The sequence below is a fragment of the Dermacentor albipictus genome, chromosome 4 (genome assembly GCF_038994185.2).
Source record: "Dermacentor albipictus isolate Rhodes 1998 colony chromosome 4, USDA_Dalb.pri_finalv2, whole genome shotgun sequence".
Lineage (NCBI taxonomy): Eukaryota > Metazoa > Arthropoda > Arachnida > Ixodida > Ixodidae > Dermacentor > Dermacentor albipictus.
In genome coordinates, this window is record NC_091824.1 from 134,771,924 (window position 1) to 134,786,983 (window position 15,060).

At 46.1% G+C, this 15,060-nt stretch overlaps 1 protein-coding gene across 11 annotated transcripts in view; it reads right to left on the minus strand.

Moving 5' to 3' along the window:
* Positions 1-15,060, minus strand: part of LOC135898392 (thrombospondin type-1 domain-containing protein 7A-like) — an 818,428-nt gene that overhangs the window by 193,086 nt on the left and 610,282 nt on the right. For all 11 annotated transcript variants that reach the window (XM_065427299.2, XM_065427298.2, XM_065427295.2 and 8 more), the window contains 7 exons: positions 14,798-14,993; positions 13,910-14,132; positions 11,825-12,228; positions 9,597-9,866; positions 5,365-5,468; positions 3,131-3,295; positions 951-1,156 (listed from right to left, as the gene is read on the minus strand). In XM_065427299.2, the coding sequence (XP_065283371.1) occupies positions 951-1,156; positions 3,131-3,295; positions 5,365-5,468; positions 9,597-9,866; positions 11,825-12,228; positions 13,910-14,132; positions 14,798-14,993 (1,568 nt within the window). The remainder of the gene's footprint in view (positions 1-950; positions 1,157-3,130; positions 3,296-5,364; positions 5,469-9,596; positions 9,867-11,824; positions 12,229-13,909; positions 14,133-14,797; positions 14,994-15,060) is intronic.

Here is a 15,060-nt window from a genome sequence, read left to right on the forward strand (position 1 = left end):
GTAAATTCGCTCTCGTTAACGTGATGTCCTTCCCACTGTCTCTGCTGTCTCTCTACCATCTCAGATTTTTTCGCTAAGGAAAGCACATTAATTAAAGTGAGTAACAGTAGTCGAACAAGAAATGTCGCTGCCGCCAATGTTTCGACAAGAGTACGTTTGAGAAAAGCGACATTCATAGCGACATTCATAGTTTGTAGGGGTGTTCGCATAGTGGTTTCTTGAGGCCGAATTAAATACGAATCGAATAGTGCCAGAAGCGAATCGAATATCGAATACTTCTCGACCAGCCTTCGAATAATGGACAGCCTTTATCACAAATAATATAAAACGACGTTCACATCCAAGTATTCTTAAAGTTAGCTAGTTTCTGTCATTACATAGTACGTGAAGAAGCGTTCTTTATTAAAAGCACAGATAGAGCATTAGGAAGAAATTTCTGCGTATGCGCAGCACTCTGCAGAGAATGCGAGTGATAACTCTATATATAGCCTGTAAAGTAAGGCTACCCTAAGCGACGTTGCTTGCTCCACTATGCAAGTTCTCGTGTTTTAGTTCTATGCTATGCTCGCGGTGGTGAAAATTCACGATAACATTCCTCCAGTTTTATACTTAATTGGTCGCTGTTGACGTTTTCAACTATTCGAAAAGTGTTCGAAAAATATTCGCATTTACCAACAGCGGTTATTAAATTTGAAGACCGAATTGAAGAGGACCCTTTTCCATTCGTTATTAGAAAGTTTCGAATATTCGCACGCCCCTACTTATTTGGCCAATGCTCTGTCACTTCGAGCCTGTAACTGCCTGTGAACGTCAGTAGTGTTGAACTTAGCCAAAATTGAGCGAGTTCTAGTGCGTGCATAAGTGTTACATGTTCTTTGGAAGAAGGCTATATTGTTCCACGGTCGCGACACTGTTAGTCATGGTAGAGTCAACAAAAAAAGGCGCCTTACCCCGTCGAAGAAAACGCAACTTGCGTCGCGTATCTGGATGCCGTCACCGCAGTTTCCACCAGACAGAGGCTTGCAGGGCCCCCAGGGCTGGGGCTCCCAGTGAGACAGCACAGCGCGGTCGCAGCTCTCCACCTCCTTCAGATGCGGGCAATCGCGACCGCCACGAGAGGGCGCCGTGAGCACTGTGCGTGTGCGGACTCGGTAACCTGCATCGGGGAACACGAACAAATCTAATTGACTGTGCGTCTTTCTGTATATAATGAAAAGAATGAAAGTTCTTATGCAGTATACCTACAATACAGGTGATACTGTTTTGTGAGTGAATTGTTAAAGGAAAGTAAAAAGAAAGGATCGTGCAGCGGCCCACAATATGAAGGTGACCGCGTTTGCGACTGCCGAACTATTCTATTCGGCTCGGTGCTCACTTGTCCTCATAAACAATGAAATTGAAGAAAAGAAGAGGAATTAAATGAGAAAACTAAATTCGTGTACCTCTTGCACATTTCCGCGGCGCAAAGTTGCGTGGGGTCACAGTAATCCAGCGTAGTTAAGCCTAAAGTGACTGCCTTTGTATCGCTGCGCAGGTTCCCTGCAAACTTGCATTGTTGTTCTGATTGCTGGCGACTCTGCGCCTGACCCGCACCGTCATTCGTGCGCGGATATTTTCGTGCCTTGCGTTTGTGTATAGTGCATCTGTGCTCTCATTGTTTACCTATTTCTACTTTCCTGTCACATCACTTCCCCCGTCCCATTCTTGCCAGCATAGGGTAGCAAACCAGATCGTGCACTCTGGTTAACCTACCTGCATTTCCCCTTTCTTCTCTCTCTCTCTCAATTTAATGTTCGGACATCGCGGTAGCAGAAAGCGACAGCAAGAGTGCGAACCCGAAAAAGAAAAAAAAAAAGTTTTCTTTCACTAACATTGCGAACCCGTGACGCGATAGCTCGTGCAATATTACACGCAGAAAATCTTGAGCCGTTTCGTCTGGTATCGGTTGAAGTAAATATTTGCAGGGGTGCTCCATCAGTGGGCTTTCGAGAAGAAAATAATGGTCTATGTTTACTGTAGTCCTTGTCGTGTTTGTGGAAATGACGTTCCCCGGTGGTCGAGAAATGGGGTACACGTTCTATGGTCCCTTCTCTTTCCTATCCCGGCCTTCGCTGCTTACTGTTGGCTGCTTTTAAATTAGTTCACTTCTGCTCTAGTTTATAGGTATGTTGCAGAACGAGGCACCAGCCAATCGTAGCAGCTAGCGTAGCCAATCGTAGCAGCTATCACGTTCATCATGTAGAGTATGTTTCTTTTCGGTAGCACCGGTGGAGTGGCTGAGCGGTGCACATCAAAACTACTAGGCCGGTGAGTTCGTATGAGTTATCAATAAAAAAATCTCCTTCGCAGAACTATTGCCACTCAAGCAAGCAGCAACTCCGTGGTAGCAAAAATGAGTCCCACGGTTAGCGCTCGTACAGGCTCGAATGTTGGGCCTGACGCTGATCAAATATTTGCACATATCGTCATGCATTCCTGTGCCCGCGTCAGTTAAGAAAGCGCTTATACACAACAATAATTATTAAAAGCGTAATGGACGAAGAAAGACTTTGAGATCGCGAGTGCTTTTGATTTACAGAAATAGATAGCATCACGCTTCACCTAAGCCAAAAAAAAAATCGCACGCTATTAAGTATGGTAGCTCGATGGAAATTGGGAGTGATGCCAGGGTTATTGCGGAAACCTTCAACTCATAGCGGAATGAGCATGAAATAATGCTGCTGCGGCATGGACACGACAACACCAACAACAAGGTGCCAGAAGCTTCCGAGAGAGTATGTTTTGAGGTAAAATGTAATGATAAACAAACAACTGGACCCTTTAGAAATTAACTGCAAGAAACTTCAGTTTATATGTAAATGACATAGAAATCAAATATTAAAAGGAACGTGGCTGTCTGCACCGAGTTAGTTGGCCCCAGATCATGTATGAGGCTTTCAGCTTCCCCTAAACTACTGGTAGCATGACGATGCAAGTAGACTATTGTTTCACTTATGCTAAGTCGCGGACCATAATACTTATGCGCCATATGAAACACATCATTTCACACAACTTTTCTTCAACTGCACCGTAGCGAAAGGGTTGTCTGGCGTGAAATGTGTTCCCATGTCCTCATGGCAGTTGTACAAACCTTCTTCCGGGGCAGGAAACGGTGATCCGCGAATGAGGGGCAGACACTGTCCCCAGGGTGACCAATGGGACACTTCGCAGTCTATAGGACACGGCACTCGGCACTCTTCTTGCAGTGGGGGTCTGGGTTGCGGCGAGCACAGCTGACTTGACACTGGTGTCCAGTCTGTGGGATCAGAAGAGCAAGTAAATTTAGCCCGCAGATAATTTGTTGTGCAACAAAGACAGCCTTGACATGAACTGCAACAAAATTTTTGGTGGTGCGTTTGGAATGTTTAGCAGCTAATCATCATAAATTGTGAACATCTGGCAAGAAAGCGTAACTTTCACTTTATTGCTGATTTACGAGTAGCGATTACCGCACGGTAATAATGCTTGGTTGATGGATTCTATGTAATTTTGAAAGCTGTACTGCATTTTGTTATCTTCATTAAGGAAGGGGCGAGAAAAATGGGGGAAAGATTATAAAGGCACTGACAGAAAATTGAAACGAGATGCCTTGAACGTGCCAGGCATACGTTTGCTATAAGACAGCTTTATGATGGGCCAGCCTTGTCGCATTACCACACACTAATGAGAAACATTGTTAAAAAGCCCACTGCTTTTTCGCTGTTCTTATTGATGTTGTCAAACACTTTTACATGAGAGCAGATTGTATCCGTAGTTGATATATTTGTAATTATGATATATCTGTAATCTGTAATTCGACAAGCTGCGTACATGCGAGGTACTTACTGACAAAACTGAAACCGCTGTCTTACATCGCATCTATCACGGGATCCACTCAAACTCCAGCTCCTCAGGCGAAGCTGTTGCCAGCTATACTTGCAAGGCTGAATCCTGCTAGATCAGCCTGCATTTTGCAATGTCCTCTGTTTCTCCTCCCCCTATACGCTTAATGTGCTGCAGACAATAACATCCTTGATTTTAGTTAATTTTCTTAATTATTATTCAGCAGGGGTCAGTCATGAAGAAGGCCAGGTAACGTTTCGCATAGATATCAAAAAATGTTCGATTCTCAGAAAGTGGTCATTTACCGCGACTCGTGTGCAGCCACGAATAGCACAAATTCTTCAGCCTTTGTTGGGGCAGTTCATTTCATTTCTCTTAATAAGGGCGTGCTGTGTACATATAATTTTCGAATGTAATAGCTTTGCTTACAAGCGATCGCTATAGCGACCAACCTTAAGCGAAGACTCAAGGATCGAGCTAATCAGATGCATAACAGATTTGGTATGTGCATTTATTATGCAGATTCGGAATAGCGTATAGTCGTTCTTTCGGTAATCCGGTTGGTTCGTGCCAGTCATCGGACCTTCCGCTCTACGAAAGGCAGTATGTTAAACCAGACTACAATAATGAAGCATCACTGCGAGCCGGCCTAGTTGGAATTGATTCATCATGAAACTTTGCGCTAAACAAACGGATACAGAGAAAGATACACAACGACGAGCACTTCCTAACAACTGGTTTTATTTTTTTCTTACATTTCATTTTTTTGACATTCCACAGGAAAAAGAAGATTGTGTGCCTCACCCATTCATTGCTATGTTAGATAAAGAGACGTTGCTACTTTTCTGGCATCTATCAATTCCAGACGTTTAACGGGATCGATTTCTGCGCCCTATAGATGGAATCCTGAGATATTGCACAGATCTGTACGGTATTTAGGCCTAATGTTTCCGAAAAGATAGAACCAGTTGTTACAAAGCGTTCGTCCTTGTACTTTTCCTTTCTCCCGATTTGTTTAGCGCAAAGTTTCACGATTATACATTAATAAACGCCAATTCGATGCGGTTCATTGCTTATTGGCTGCAGTGCATACGGCTAGGAGAGCTGAATATAGCTTCAACAGAGTAGTCAACGTACGCCGCAATACTTGCGGCGCTTCTGATGTCACGTTAACGGAAGTCCACTGCAACTCACACCGGCTGCCACCTTAACAAATATAAAACCTAGGCCACATCTTTACGCAAGCAATCAGCGCATGCAGTGTCAGGCGTTCACTAGTTCTAAGCTAAGACGTTTTGAACAGCCGAATATTGAAGCCGAGATCCAACCATCACATTCATTTTGTCACTTAAACCACTATCCAATATTCTTCTTAAGACTTTTCTTAAGACAATCTCCGTGCAGAACCTATCAATCCTTATGTATATATAACAAGAAATTATTAGATCATAACGAAAGCTCCTGTTATTCGCAAACCATCCTTAGGGTGCTGAGGAATAATACCTTTGGTCCTGACGCATGTGACGTTCCTGTGTCGCGTGCCACCATTGCAGTGGGTGCCAGGCACCGGAACGCAGGCATTCCACTCGGACGTTGCCCAGTTGAAACTGTGCGGGCCGAAAAGCGAAGGTAGGGTGGATTAGAAGATTGCCTGACACGCTCATCGTATAGCTGCTTTCAAAACTCCACGTAACAGAAAAGTAAAGGAGAAATGTGCAGCGTATGCACTCCATTCGAATACTGTAAGCTGACCTACAGGGTCGCAAATATGTATATATATATATATATATACACACACAAGAAGGAGCTGAGCACATCAAGGTGGCCGGAAAATATGAATCATAGCGCAAGTCCCATTTTTATGATCTGCGTAATATTAAGTAACCAAATAAAGAGAAGAAAAAGAAAGGAAAGAAAGGGAACGGTCGGCAAGCGACAATAGCACAATAAAGTGCACATTCTCAGGCGTGAAATTGTCACTATCCACTCTGTAGACTGTATCAAGTACACGCACGGCTAGAGCTCCCGTCGTCTTCAAGAAACTGGTCTGTAACTTCTAACAAAATGATCATTTGACCTTTATAAGTCGCAAAAAACGGAGAACTTAGTTATTCTAATGGTTATGGGCCTGCAGGCGCCTGATATATTAGCGCGGGTAAAGTCGGTGCTCCCTGCCTTAATAAGGCATTGCTCCGGAAAGTTTCGTTCCAATGTGACCGTCGCACTAGCGGCCAGTCTCAGATTAACTTATGCCAGACGCTCTGCGCAACATGCGCACGGTAACTTTAACGTAACGTCTGAATCATGCTTGTCGACAACGGCCAAATCGACCGATCTGGTCGCCATCTGTTGCTAAAAAAATACGTACAGGTTGGCGTGCCAAAAAGAGTTGGCGTCGTGATGTCGCATTTTAGGAATAATTAAGGGCTGTATCTCATGTTTAAACCAAACTAGGTTGCTGCAGAAGCTGCTCCCATTTAACACCGCAAGAACATTGAAAGCAGCTACAAATAGGTTTACAAGTATATGGCATCGAGAGCACAGTATATGGCATCGAGCACATTTCGAGAGCGTGGACGAACAGGCAAAATAATAATTATCAGCGCATAAACGCAACATGGCGCTACCACCGACCACAGCATCCAAGCCGCAAAGCTCTCGTGCGATAGCGCGTGTGTCTCAAAGACACATAAACTTGCCATACGGCAACGTACGTGCCCAGAAGAATGCGAAAACGTGCGAAAGAACCAAAGAAAGTCATTCGCTTCAAAACGGCCGAAAGAGCTACAGAAGCAAATTCAGTTATTTAAAGGAATGATGCGCTTGCAGATGCACATTAGTTGAAGTTAGGATATTTAGATAGCTTTTATTGCATCGTTGCGTCGTACTCTAGAGCACAGAGCCGGCAACCAGCGGGGTAGCACAGTTAGTTAAACTACGCGGACGTGGCATACTATGTGCTATCTTGCGTTGAGCCATGTCAGGCAACGACGTATAGTTTCTATGAAACGGAATTCTGCGGGAGGCTTCGAGAAAAATCGCTTCTGCGGTAAGAGATCTGGGGCCGAATTGATGTAGCTTTTTGTTTGTAAGCGCGAGCTTCTTGCCATTCATCGGCCGCCTTCGCTTGTAATATGTACAGCATCGGGACTCGATGTAATTTTCCCTTACGAACGAGCCTAGCTTAAAAGGTTTTTCTGAATAGGGGCTGTAGAACGCAGCAGCTACCAGATCTGTTTGAACTGGCCACACGGCCACGCTGGACAAGTGCGATTCCCACTTTACGAAGATTTTCGAACGACCCTTTAATGGTTCACGGCGTTATGAGGATCGTACAACAATTGAGAGCTGTGCACCCGCACATTAGCGTTTCTCCCTATTAAACACGTTGGTTCCTCACCGCGGAAAGTGGGTCTCCGTGATTCGTTTGTATAGCGTTGTTGACTGTTTAACGTGTGTGCATTATTATGTGTGCCAAACTTCAAGCCGACGACGATAAAAGGATCTCTGACGCGCGTGCGTGAGCTGCAGCAGGGCTCTGGTAGAAACGCGTTCGACGCGTTTTTCGCTCGCGTGAAATATGCAGGTCGCCACGCTTCTGCCTCGAGGAAAACCGCTGTTGCCAATGGGCCCGCATCGCGGACGGAAAGTTCCGTTAGGCATGCAAAAACATTGGCCACGCACGCAGGAGTCTGTGTCAGCAAAGCGTTAGCATGCGTCCTTTGCCGCATCCTCGCGAACACCGAGAAAAGTTTTCGCTTCCGTGAGTTATGGTGGCCGAACCAGGCGAATGCCAGAACTTTGTAACTGAGAATGAGCTATTACCTTTCCCGTGGCGTCAGGCGGAGCGGAAAAAGAAGTTCTAGTAAGGTGCAACTAAGCGGTCTTTTGTTAGAACTTATGGCTTATTACGGAACAAGGAGAACACATGGATACGGACAGAACGGGCCCTAAGAACTCCAATATACGCTTTGTTTTCCGAGTCAGTTGTCTTCTGTTGCCTTCTGAAACACTCGGCAGGTACACGGCAAAGCACTGACAGCGATAGCAGAGTTTAACGTCACGCCTGTACTCCTCGGATGATGTTACAACTATGCGCGAGTTCGACTATACGCGGAGGTGCCATATACGCGTGTAAACCTTTAAAAGCTTTACCCTTGACATTGAACCCTTAAACTTAAACCCTTACCCCCGTATTCGTAAATGTATGTTAACTTGAAGCCCATGCTTAACTTGATTTAAATGACGCCTGTCGTGAACGCACCAAAAGAAACGCAATGAGCGTCTTGGGCACGTTCGCACCAGGTGTCATCCATACCAAGCCAAGCATGAGCTTCAAGTGAAGGCACATTTCTGAATACGGGGGTTAGAAGCTTCAGCATGCCGTGTAGGGCATGTAATGGCATCACGCAAGCGCCACTGTATTGCCCGTAAATAGCAGTGCCAATGAAATTGCGCCATTTTCCGATTGTGGACAATTATCGTTCATGGCACTTTTTAACACTCAGCAGATTTAGGATGCAAGACATGCGCTATGAATGAAATTTTTCACGACTTTTGCTTCCGAGCTGCGATTCCCAGAACTCCCGAGGAACAATGCAATCAAGAACACAGATCTCGTTTGATCAGCTTTGGCGGTTAAATAGTATAGTATCTATTTTGCATATACATCCTGGATAAAAATATAGCATATATACTCATTCACGTACATACAGGCTGTTCCAATTATCATACACAAAGAGTTCAATATATGCAAATGTCACGTAGCTGAATAGAACCAAGGAAACTTTCCCATCGCTTGAAAGATACATATTATTTCTTTTGCATTCCGCCTAATGACATAATATGTCCTAATTAATTAATTAATTAATTATCCGAATATCCTAATTAGATTAAATACTATGCAGCAACAGGAAAAACTCCTGATAAAGCTCTCTGTTGCTCAATACATGCTACATAACAGTATTTTTCTGAGCATCAAAGAAGCCCGCAAATACACTCAAGGGGCCTCGAGTGACCAGTCGCGCAGCAATTTTGCGTGTACTCGCGCAATTCTTTCACGTTCGGAAAAACATTTATGTAGCAGGTATTGAGCAAGAAGGAGCTTCATCAGGAGTTTTTCCTGTTGGTCTACAATTTTCTCATTCACACTTTCCATTTAATTGTAATATTGGAGAAAATGCTTTATTAATTAAGTCTATTTATGTAATTAGGTGGAATGCAAAAAACAATATGAATATCTCAAAGCGACGGCAAAAAACATTACCTTGGTTCTGTACAGCTACGTGGCATTTACACGTTTTTAAATCTTGGTGCTTGATAGTTGGGACACCCTGCAGAAGTTTAGCTGGAGTGTTCATATATTTGCTATAACAATAAAGTATACCTGAATAGTACTTTCTTCCAACTATGTTGATACCAGTACACTTTAAGCATGTGTCATCCCTTCATTGTACGCGGCACACCGTTTAGTTGTGTTTTTCAGCCATTGGAGTTATCTCGTCTTGAGTTAGTACGCATTAAGGCATGAGTGCACACACGAACACACACACACGCACACCATAAATCGCGCACGCACAGAGGACCCCCCCCCAGAAACATACGCAAATGTGCACTCGCTTGCTAATGCATTAACTCATTCGCTCTCTTCAGGCAAGTTAGGTTGTGTCCATGGCTATCCGTGCGACAAGGCAGACACCGGTGACTATGTGATTCGCAGATCATGCGGCGCCCACCTAGAACACAGCGGCAGGCGATCTTGCTGGAGTGCCGTCTCGACTAGGGGAGGGCACGGTCTTCCAGCGCCGTACGGGAGTTGCTGAACGTAACGCATGCGGCGCCTCAGCCGCTGGCCGCCGTGCCAGGTTTCCCCGCTGTCCAGCTGGCAGCCCTCGCGCTCCAGGTGCCACGGCGACGACGGGGACACGACGCAGTGCACGGGCACGACGCACGACTCGGCGTCGTGCGGCAGCGGACGCTGCTTCCCGTCGCTTTGCCGACATTTCCTGTACGCGCCGGAAGGAACGACCAGCACTCTATTAGATGGGGGCCCCGAAGGAAAGCATGACTTCGCATTGACAACTGTCACAGTACTCTATAGACCTCGTTCAACGAGAGCACCCTGCTGGGCGTAGCCATATAATGCTCTCTGGACTGCGCTATTTGAGCGCGAAGCCACGCGCATATGCATTGCAGACGCTACTGCGCCTGCCTTTGTGCTCCCGCGTTACAGTTCAGAAAGAGGTTCTCACTGTCCCCGATGAACACGTCTGTAGAGTCCAGTTTTCTCCCCCAGTAATCGTCATTATTTGTGCTGTTAGGGATGAGTTAAGGATGTTACCGATGCTAATGTTTCATTTACCAAACGTAGTGTCCTGCGTAGGTATATCTTGTTCTAATTTTTGAAAGCATTTACTAGTGTAAAAGAATCGCAGATAAGGCCACATCGCATCAGTCCCGCGCTTAAGTGGAAATTGTACGCTATGAAGCCTCCCTGGTTAGATTTGGCTAGTGTGCATTGGTGGGTACGACGGAAGCAAGTAATCATTTGAATGTTGTAGGCACGCATCGGCGGAAACATTTAATTATTCCGGGGGAGGGGGGGGGGGCAGGAAGGGAGCTGGGGCCCAACCACCTTTCCGAACCTCATATATATAACTTTCAATAACAGTTGCAGTCGAAGAAACTTCGCGAGATCTCAAAGAATTGTTCAGTGAAGGTGCACCCTAATATAAGTACATACAAGACCTCATAATAAGAGACCGTTCGATGTCACAGCCCGAGTCCTCTCGCACCATCAATAACCTTGCCTCTTTCGGTGGTGTAATCTTCCTTCGTGAAATTGTTTTATACTTCGCTATTACTAATACTGCTTCGCCTTTCCGGAGAAATTTGTAAGTGCTGAATAGACGAGATATGACAGTGATTTGTGTTGCCAGGAAGCAATGCCGTAATTAATGTGACTCTGAATGAAAGCAATGTATAGCGCTAATAATGCGTGTTTGGAGAAATATGCCCTTGATTTGATTAATTCTCTAATACTGAAGGTACACTTGCTTAATGAAGGCAATGTGTTGAGAAAACTTTAGGTTGGAAACTAATTTGATGCCCAAAATGATACACACTCGGAGAAATGAATCTGATGACCATCAAGACTTATCTCAGGCAAGCCAGGTAGTATTCCCTGGCTAGATCGGAATATAATGAATTGAATTTTGGAAGGATTGATAACTAACTGATTGGAAGAACACCATGCAACAATATGGTCACGCTCACGGCTTAGTTGAATAATTAAGGTTGTTAAAGAATTGTCGCGGAACGGGATAGCAGTATCATCTGTCTATAGTACACAATGCGCCGATTTAAGACACGGGGGTAAATCATTAATATAAATGGTAAATAGTAATGGACCTAGTATGGAGCCTTGTGGTACACCTTGGTTAATAACTTTTGTATCAGAACAAACACTTCCGGAAAAAAACTGCTTGTTCTCTATCGTGCAGGCGATGTTTTACAAGTTTTAGTGCTGGACGGGAAATTTCCGGGGCTTCTAGCTTAGCAAAAAGTACACTATGATTAGTCGTATCAAAAGCTTTTGTGAAGTCCAAAAATACCGAACCAATGAAGTTACCCGTATCAATGAAGTGACGAATGTAGTCAGTTAGGCTACATTAAAGCTAAGTTAGTCGAACTGCCAGTTCGAAAACCAAATTCAGAAGAACGCAACAAATTAAATATTTTAAAGTAAATATTAAGGCGTTTACAAAATAACTTCACAACAACTTTACTTGTTGCGTTTGCGTTTGCTAGTTTAACGTCTGATATAACATGCTATTTAAAAAAAAGTGGCAACGAAACTTTGGCTATGACCCAGAATTATACGAAAGACCTAGCAGCTATAATGTAGAACCAACTGCGCATAATAAACTGCCCGGAAGCTCAAATGAGCGACGACATCACTCACCCGATGTCGACTAGGACCCCGTTGCCGTCCAGACAGGCGACTTTCCTCCGGCGTACGCCCAGCTGCGCTTGTCGGGAGGCGACCGGCAACTCGGAGCCCTCCTGGGTCCCCAGCGATTCCCGCTGTAGGATGGAGTAATCACTTTGGCACTCGCCCCAGGGCCCGACCCGGAGCACGTAGTCTGCGGCGGGCGCTTTCCTGCGGGACTTGCGTTTGCGCCACTCGCGGCACCCCGGTCGCGCCGGGCACTTCTTGGTCTCGGAAAGAGCGGGGCACTCGGCGCCGCCGTTCGACGGGCCGACGAGCACGACACGCCGTCGGACGACGCTGTGCGCTTTGCAGCTGCCGAAGCCGCTGACGTTGTGGCACGCGGGCCAGGCCTCGAACGGCGTCACCACGCAGTCCTGCGAAGAGCCGGCAGGGAGACTAGACGCGTCATCTTGGCGCACGACAGCTTTGGGCGCAAACGGTACAAATACAGGAGAGGTGGGTGGTACAGGTGCGCGCCAATGTATGCCCATCTGCCCTGAACACCTTTCTTGCGCGGACCCGCCGTGGTTGCTCAGTGGCTACGGTGTTGGGCTGCTGAGCACGAGGTCGCGGGATCGAATCCCGGCTACGGCGGCCGAATTTCGATGGGGGCGAAATGCGAAAACACCCGTGTACTTAGATTTAGGTGCACGTTAAAGAACGCCAGGTGGTCGAAATTTCCGGAGCCCTCCACTACGGCGTGCCTCATAATCAGGAGGTGGTTTTGGCACGTAAAATCCCATAATTTAATTTTTTTAACTTTTCTTGCGCGCATGCTCGTTGTGCGGAAAGCCATTCCTTATTGCCACAATGGAGTTCAATTCACTAAATAGAGAGTTCGGGATATGCGGTGTGTCGAAGGAGACACAGGGAGTGCGAATAAGTTGAGAATATATCGCGTAGCCCTTATCAATTATTTGTGTCCTGTCCTAAGTTCCTAATGTGTGGAAAATATACTTTGCCATCGTGGGAAACGGACTGCGCCCGATAGCAGACACCAGTAATTAAACCAAACAGCCCACCAAGTTCTACTGAAATATCGCGTACGGTGGCCAAAGCTCGCTGCTATGAGAAATGAATTAACGCAACAAACATGCAGGCGCAGTTTTCGAATCGCTGAAGCTGCGAAAAAAGTCCCTATTCTAGTTTTAAAGAATGCAACACCCGCCGCGGTCGCATTTCGACGTGGGTTGGGGGGAGGGGGAGATGCAAGATCGCCCGTCTCTCGCGCATTGGGGCCACGTTAGCGATACCCTGATGGTCGAAACTAATCCTGTGGTCTCCGCTACGGCGTGCCTCATAATCAAAACTTATTTTTCGTGCGTAAAACCCAGGAATCTAAATAAATGTAAGAAATCAACCTGAATTAAGGGTCGTGAGTACTCTGCACTAGTTACTGCCACGTAGACTATACTGTGTCCGGAGGTAAGTCTATTTGGACAAGGCCGATTGTGTCCGAGAATGCAAGAAGCAATTTCTGTAATTTGGACGCATGACGTTTTTTTCTCTTGTCTATCATCCCAACAGCACGTCATTTATGTGTAAATAAGCAAATGTTGGAATGATAGTAGGTCGAAACACGTCGAGCAGATGAAAACACCACCATCGCTAAAGTAAAATTGGCCTCGTTATTACAACGTGATGTCGGGTAGCCAATCGGAGATAATCTCTGGTTAACCTCCCTCTCTTTCCTTTGCCTTTCTCTCTCTCTCTCGTGTAAGAGAACAGAAAATAGTGAATAAGGACAGAGGGAGAAGATAAACGAAAGGCAGGAAGATTAATTAGGACAGTGTCTGGTTGGCTTTCCCTGCACTGGGGGAAAGGGAAAGGGGCTCGGAATGACATGTGTATGTAAAGGCTTGACAGTAGCAGTGCGTGTGGAAATACGGCACAAATGTGTGCAGTAACAACACGCTTGCACTGTAATCTCAGATTGGAAAACGGTTGCTTCTCCGATGCGCTGTCCTCCAGTTTTCCTGCGTTCATAATTTTTTTTCTCTCCCTCTCAGATGCTACAATCCCTGCAAGACGCGCGGGTTGTGCCAACTCGTTCACCTGTGGACAACTGATGGCGCACGGCATTTCGCTTGGCGGCTGCAGCAGGTGCATGCAGGCAGCTGCATCAACGACCCGGGGAGATCCGGCCTCGGGTTCGAAGACGCAGCTCACGTTGCGCCGGGCCAGACCCTCAGTGTCCCGCGCCTCGGGTCTGCACTGGCTACGTAGATGCGGCCGCCCGTTTACCTCTTCGCAGGGACTCCACTCGCCAGCTTGCCATCTGGGCGGATTAGAAAATATCTTGAGAAAAGCGATCAGTAACTTGCCGCATAATGAATTCCGCCTCGTTCCATCTTTCATGAACAAGACCATAACCCGAGCAAGCTTATAAGAAAAATAATTAGATCTGCTCAACACTTGCTTGGCCCTTCTACAACGTAAGTTAAGGCTCAGTTTGACTTCCAAGGATTTGATGCTCTTTTTTAATTTTTTTTTAAGATTCGGCTTTGAACGCGCGGACTCATCCTGGAAATACGCTCGTGGCTGGACAAAACACAGTGAGCAGCGCATGACAAGCATCGATCGACGAGTTTGGAGTATTTGTAATCCTCTGCAGATCCCACCCATCGGGAAACATTAACAGACATCACGACAGCCGGCGCTCAATTTAATCTTCCTCCTTCATGATTTAAGTATAGGTATAAGTAAATGATTGATGTCTTCTTTACTCCAGAAACAGTTCGTCCTCTCCTCTCTTATTGGAGTGGCCCATGTGACCCCTATCGCCCCTGACATCACTGACCCCTTATGATCACATAAAATTCAATGCGAGAATCATCTTGCCGAATTATTGGATGTTGCAACCAAAGGGCATGTGTCTTCTTTCGAGAGCCTAACTAAGCACACCTGTACGCCTTGTCAGCAGTGGTGAGATGAGGTTTTCACCTGAGTGACTGGCGATGTGCAGCACCACTGCCGTCATCGCATTCTGTGTGACAGGATTGCACAGAGCGCGGCCTGACGTGGCGATGGCAGTGTCTCTCCAGGACGGCGTGGCCTCGTGCGTCTACGCAGCGCACGCTCCGGCCTTGCCAGCCTCGTCCACAGTCGCCATCTTCGAGCACACACGGAAGCCATGGACCTGAGAACAGTCATGACCGGCACCACATAAGACGGGTACTTCATGCAACGTTTTACTGTCTAAGGTG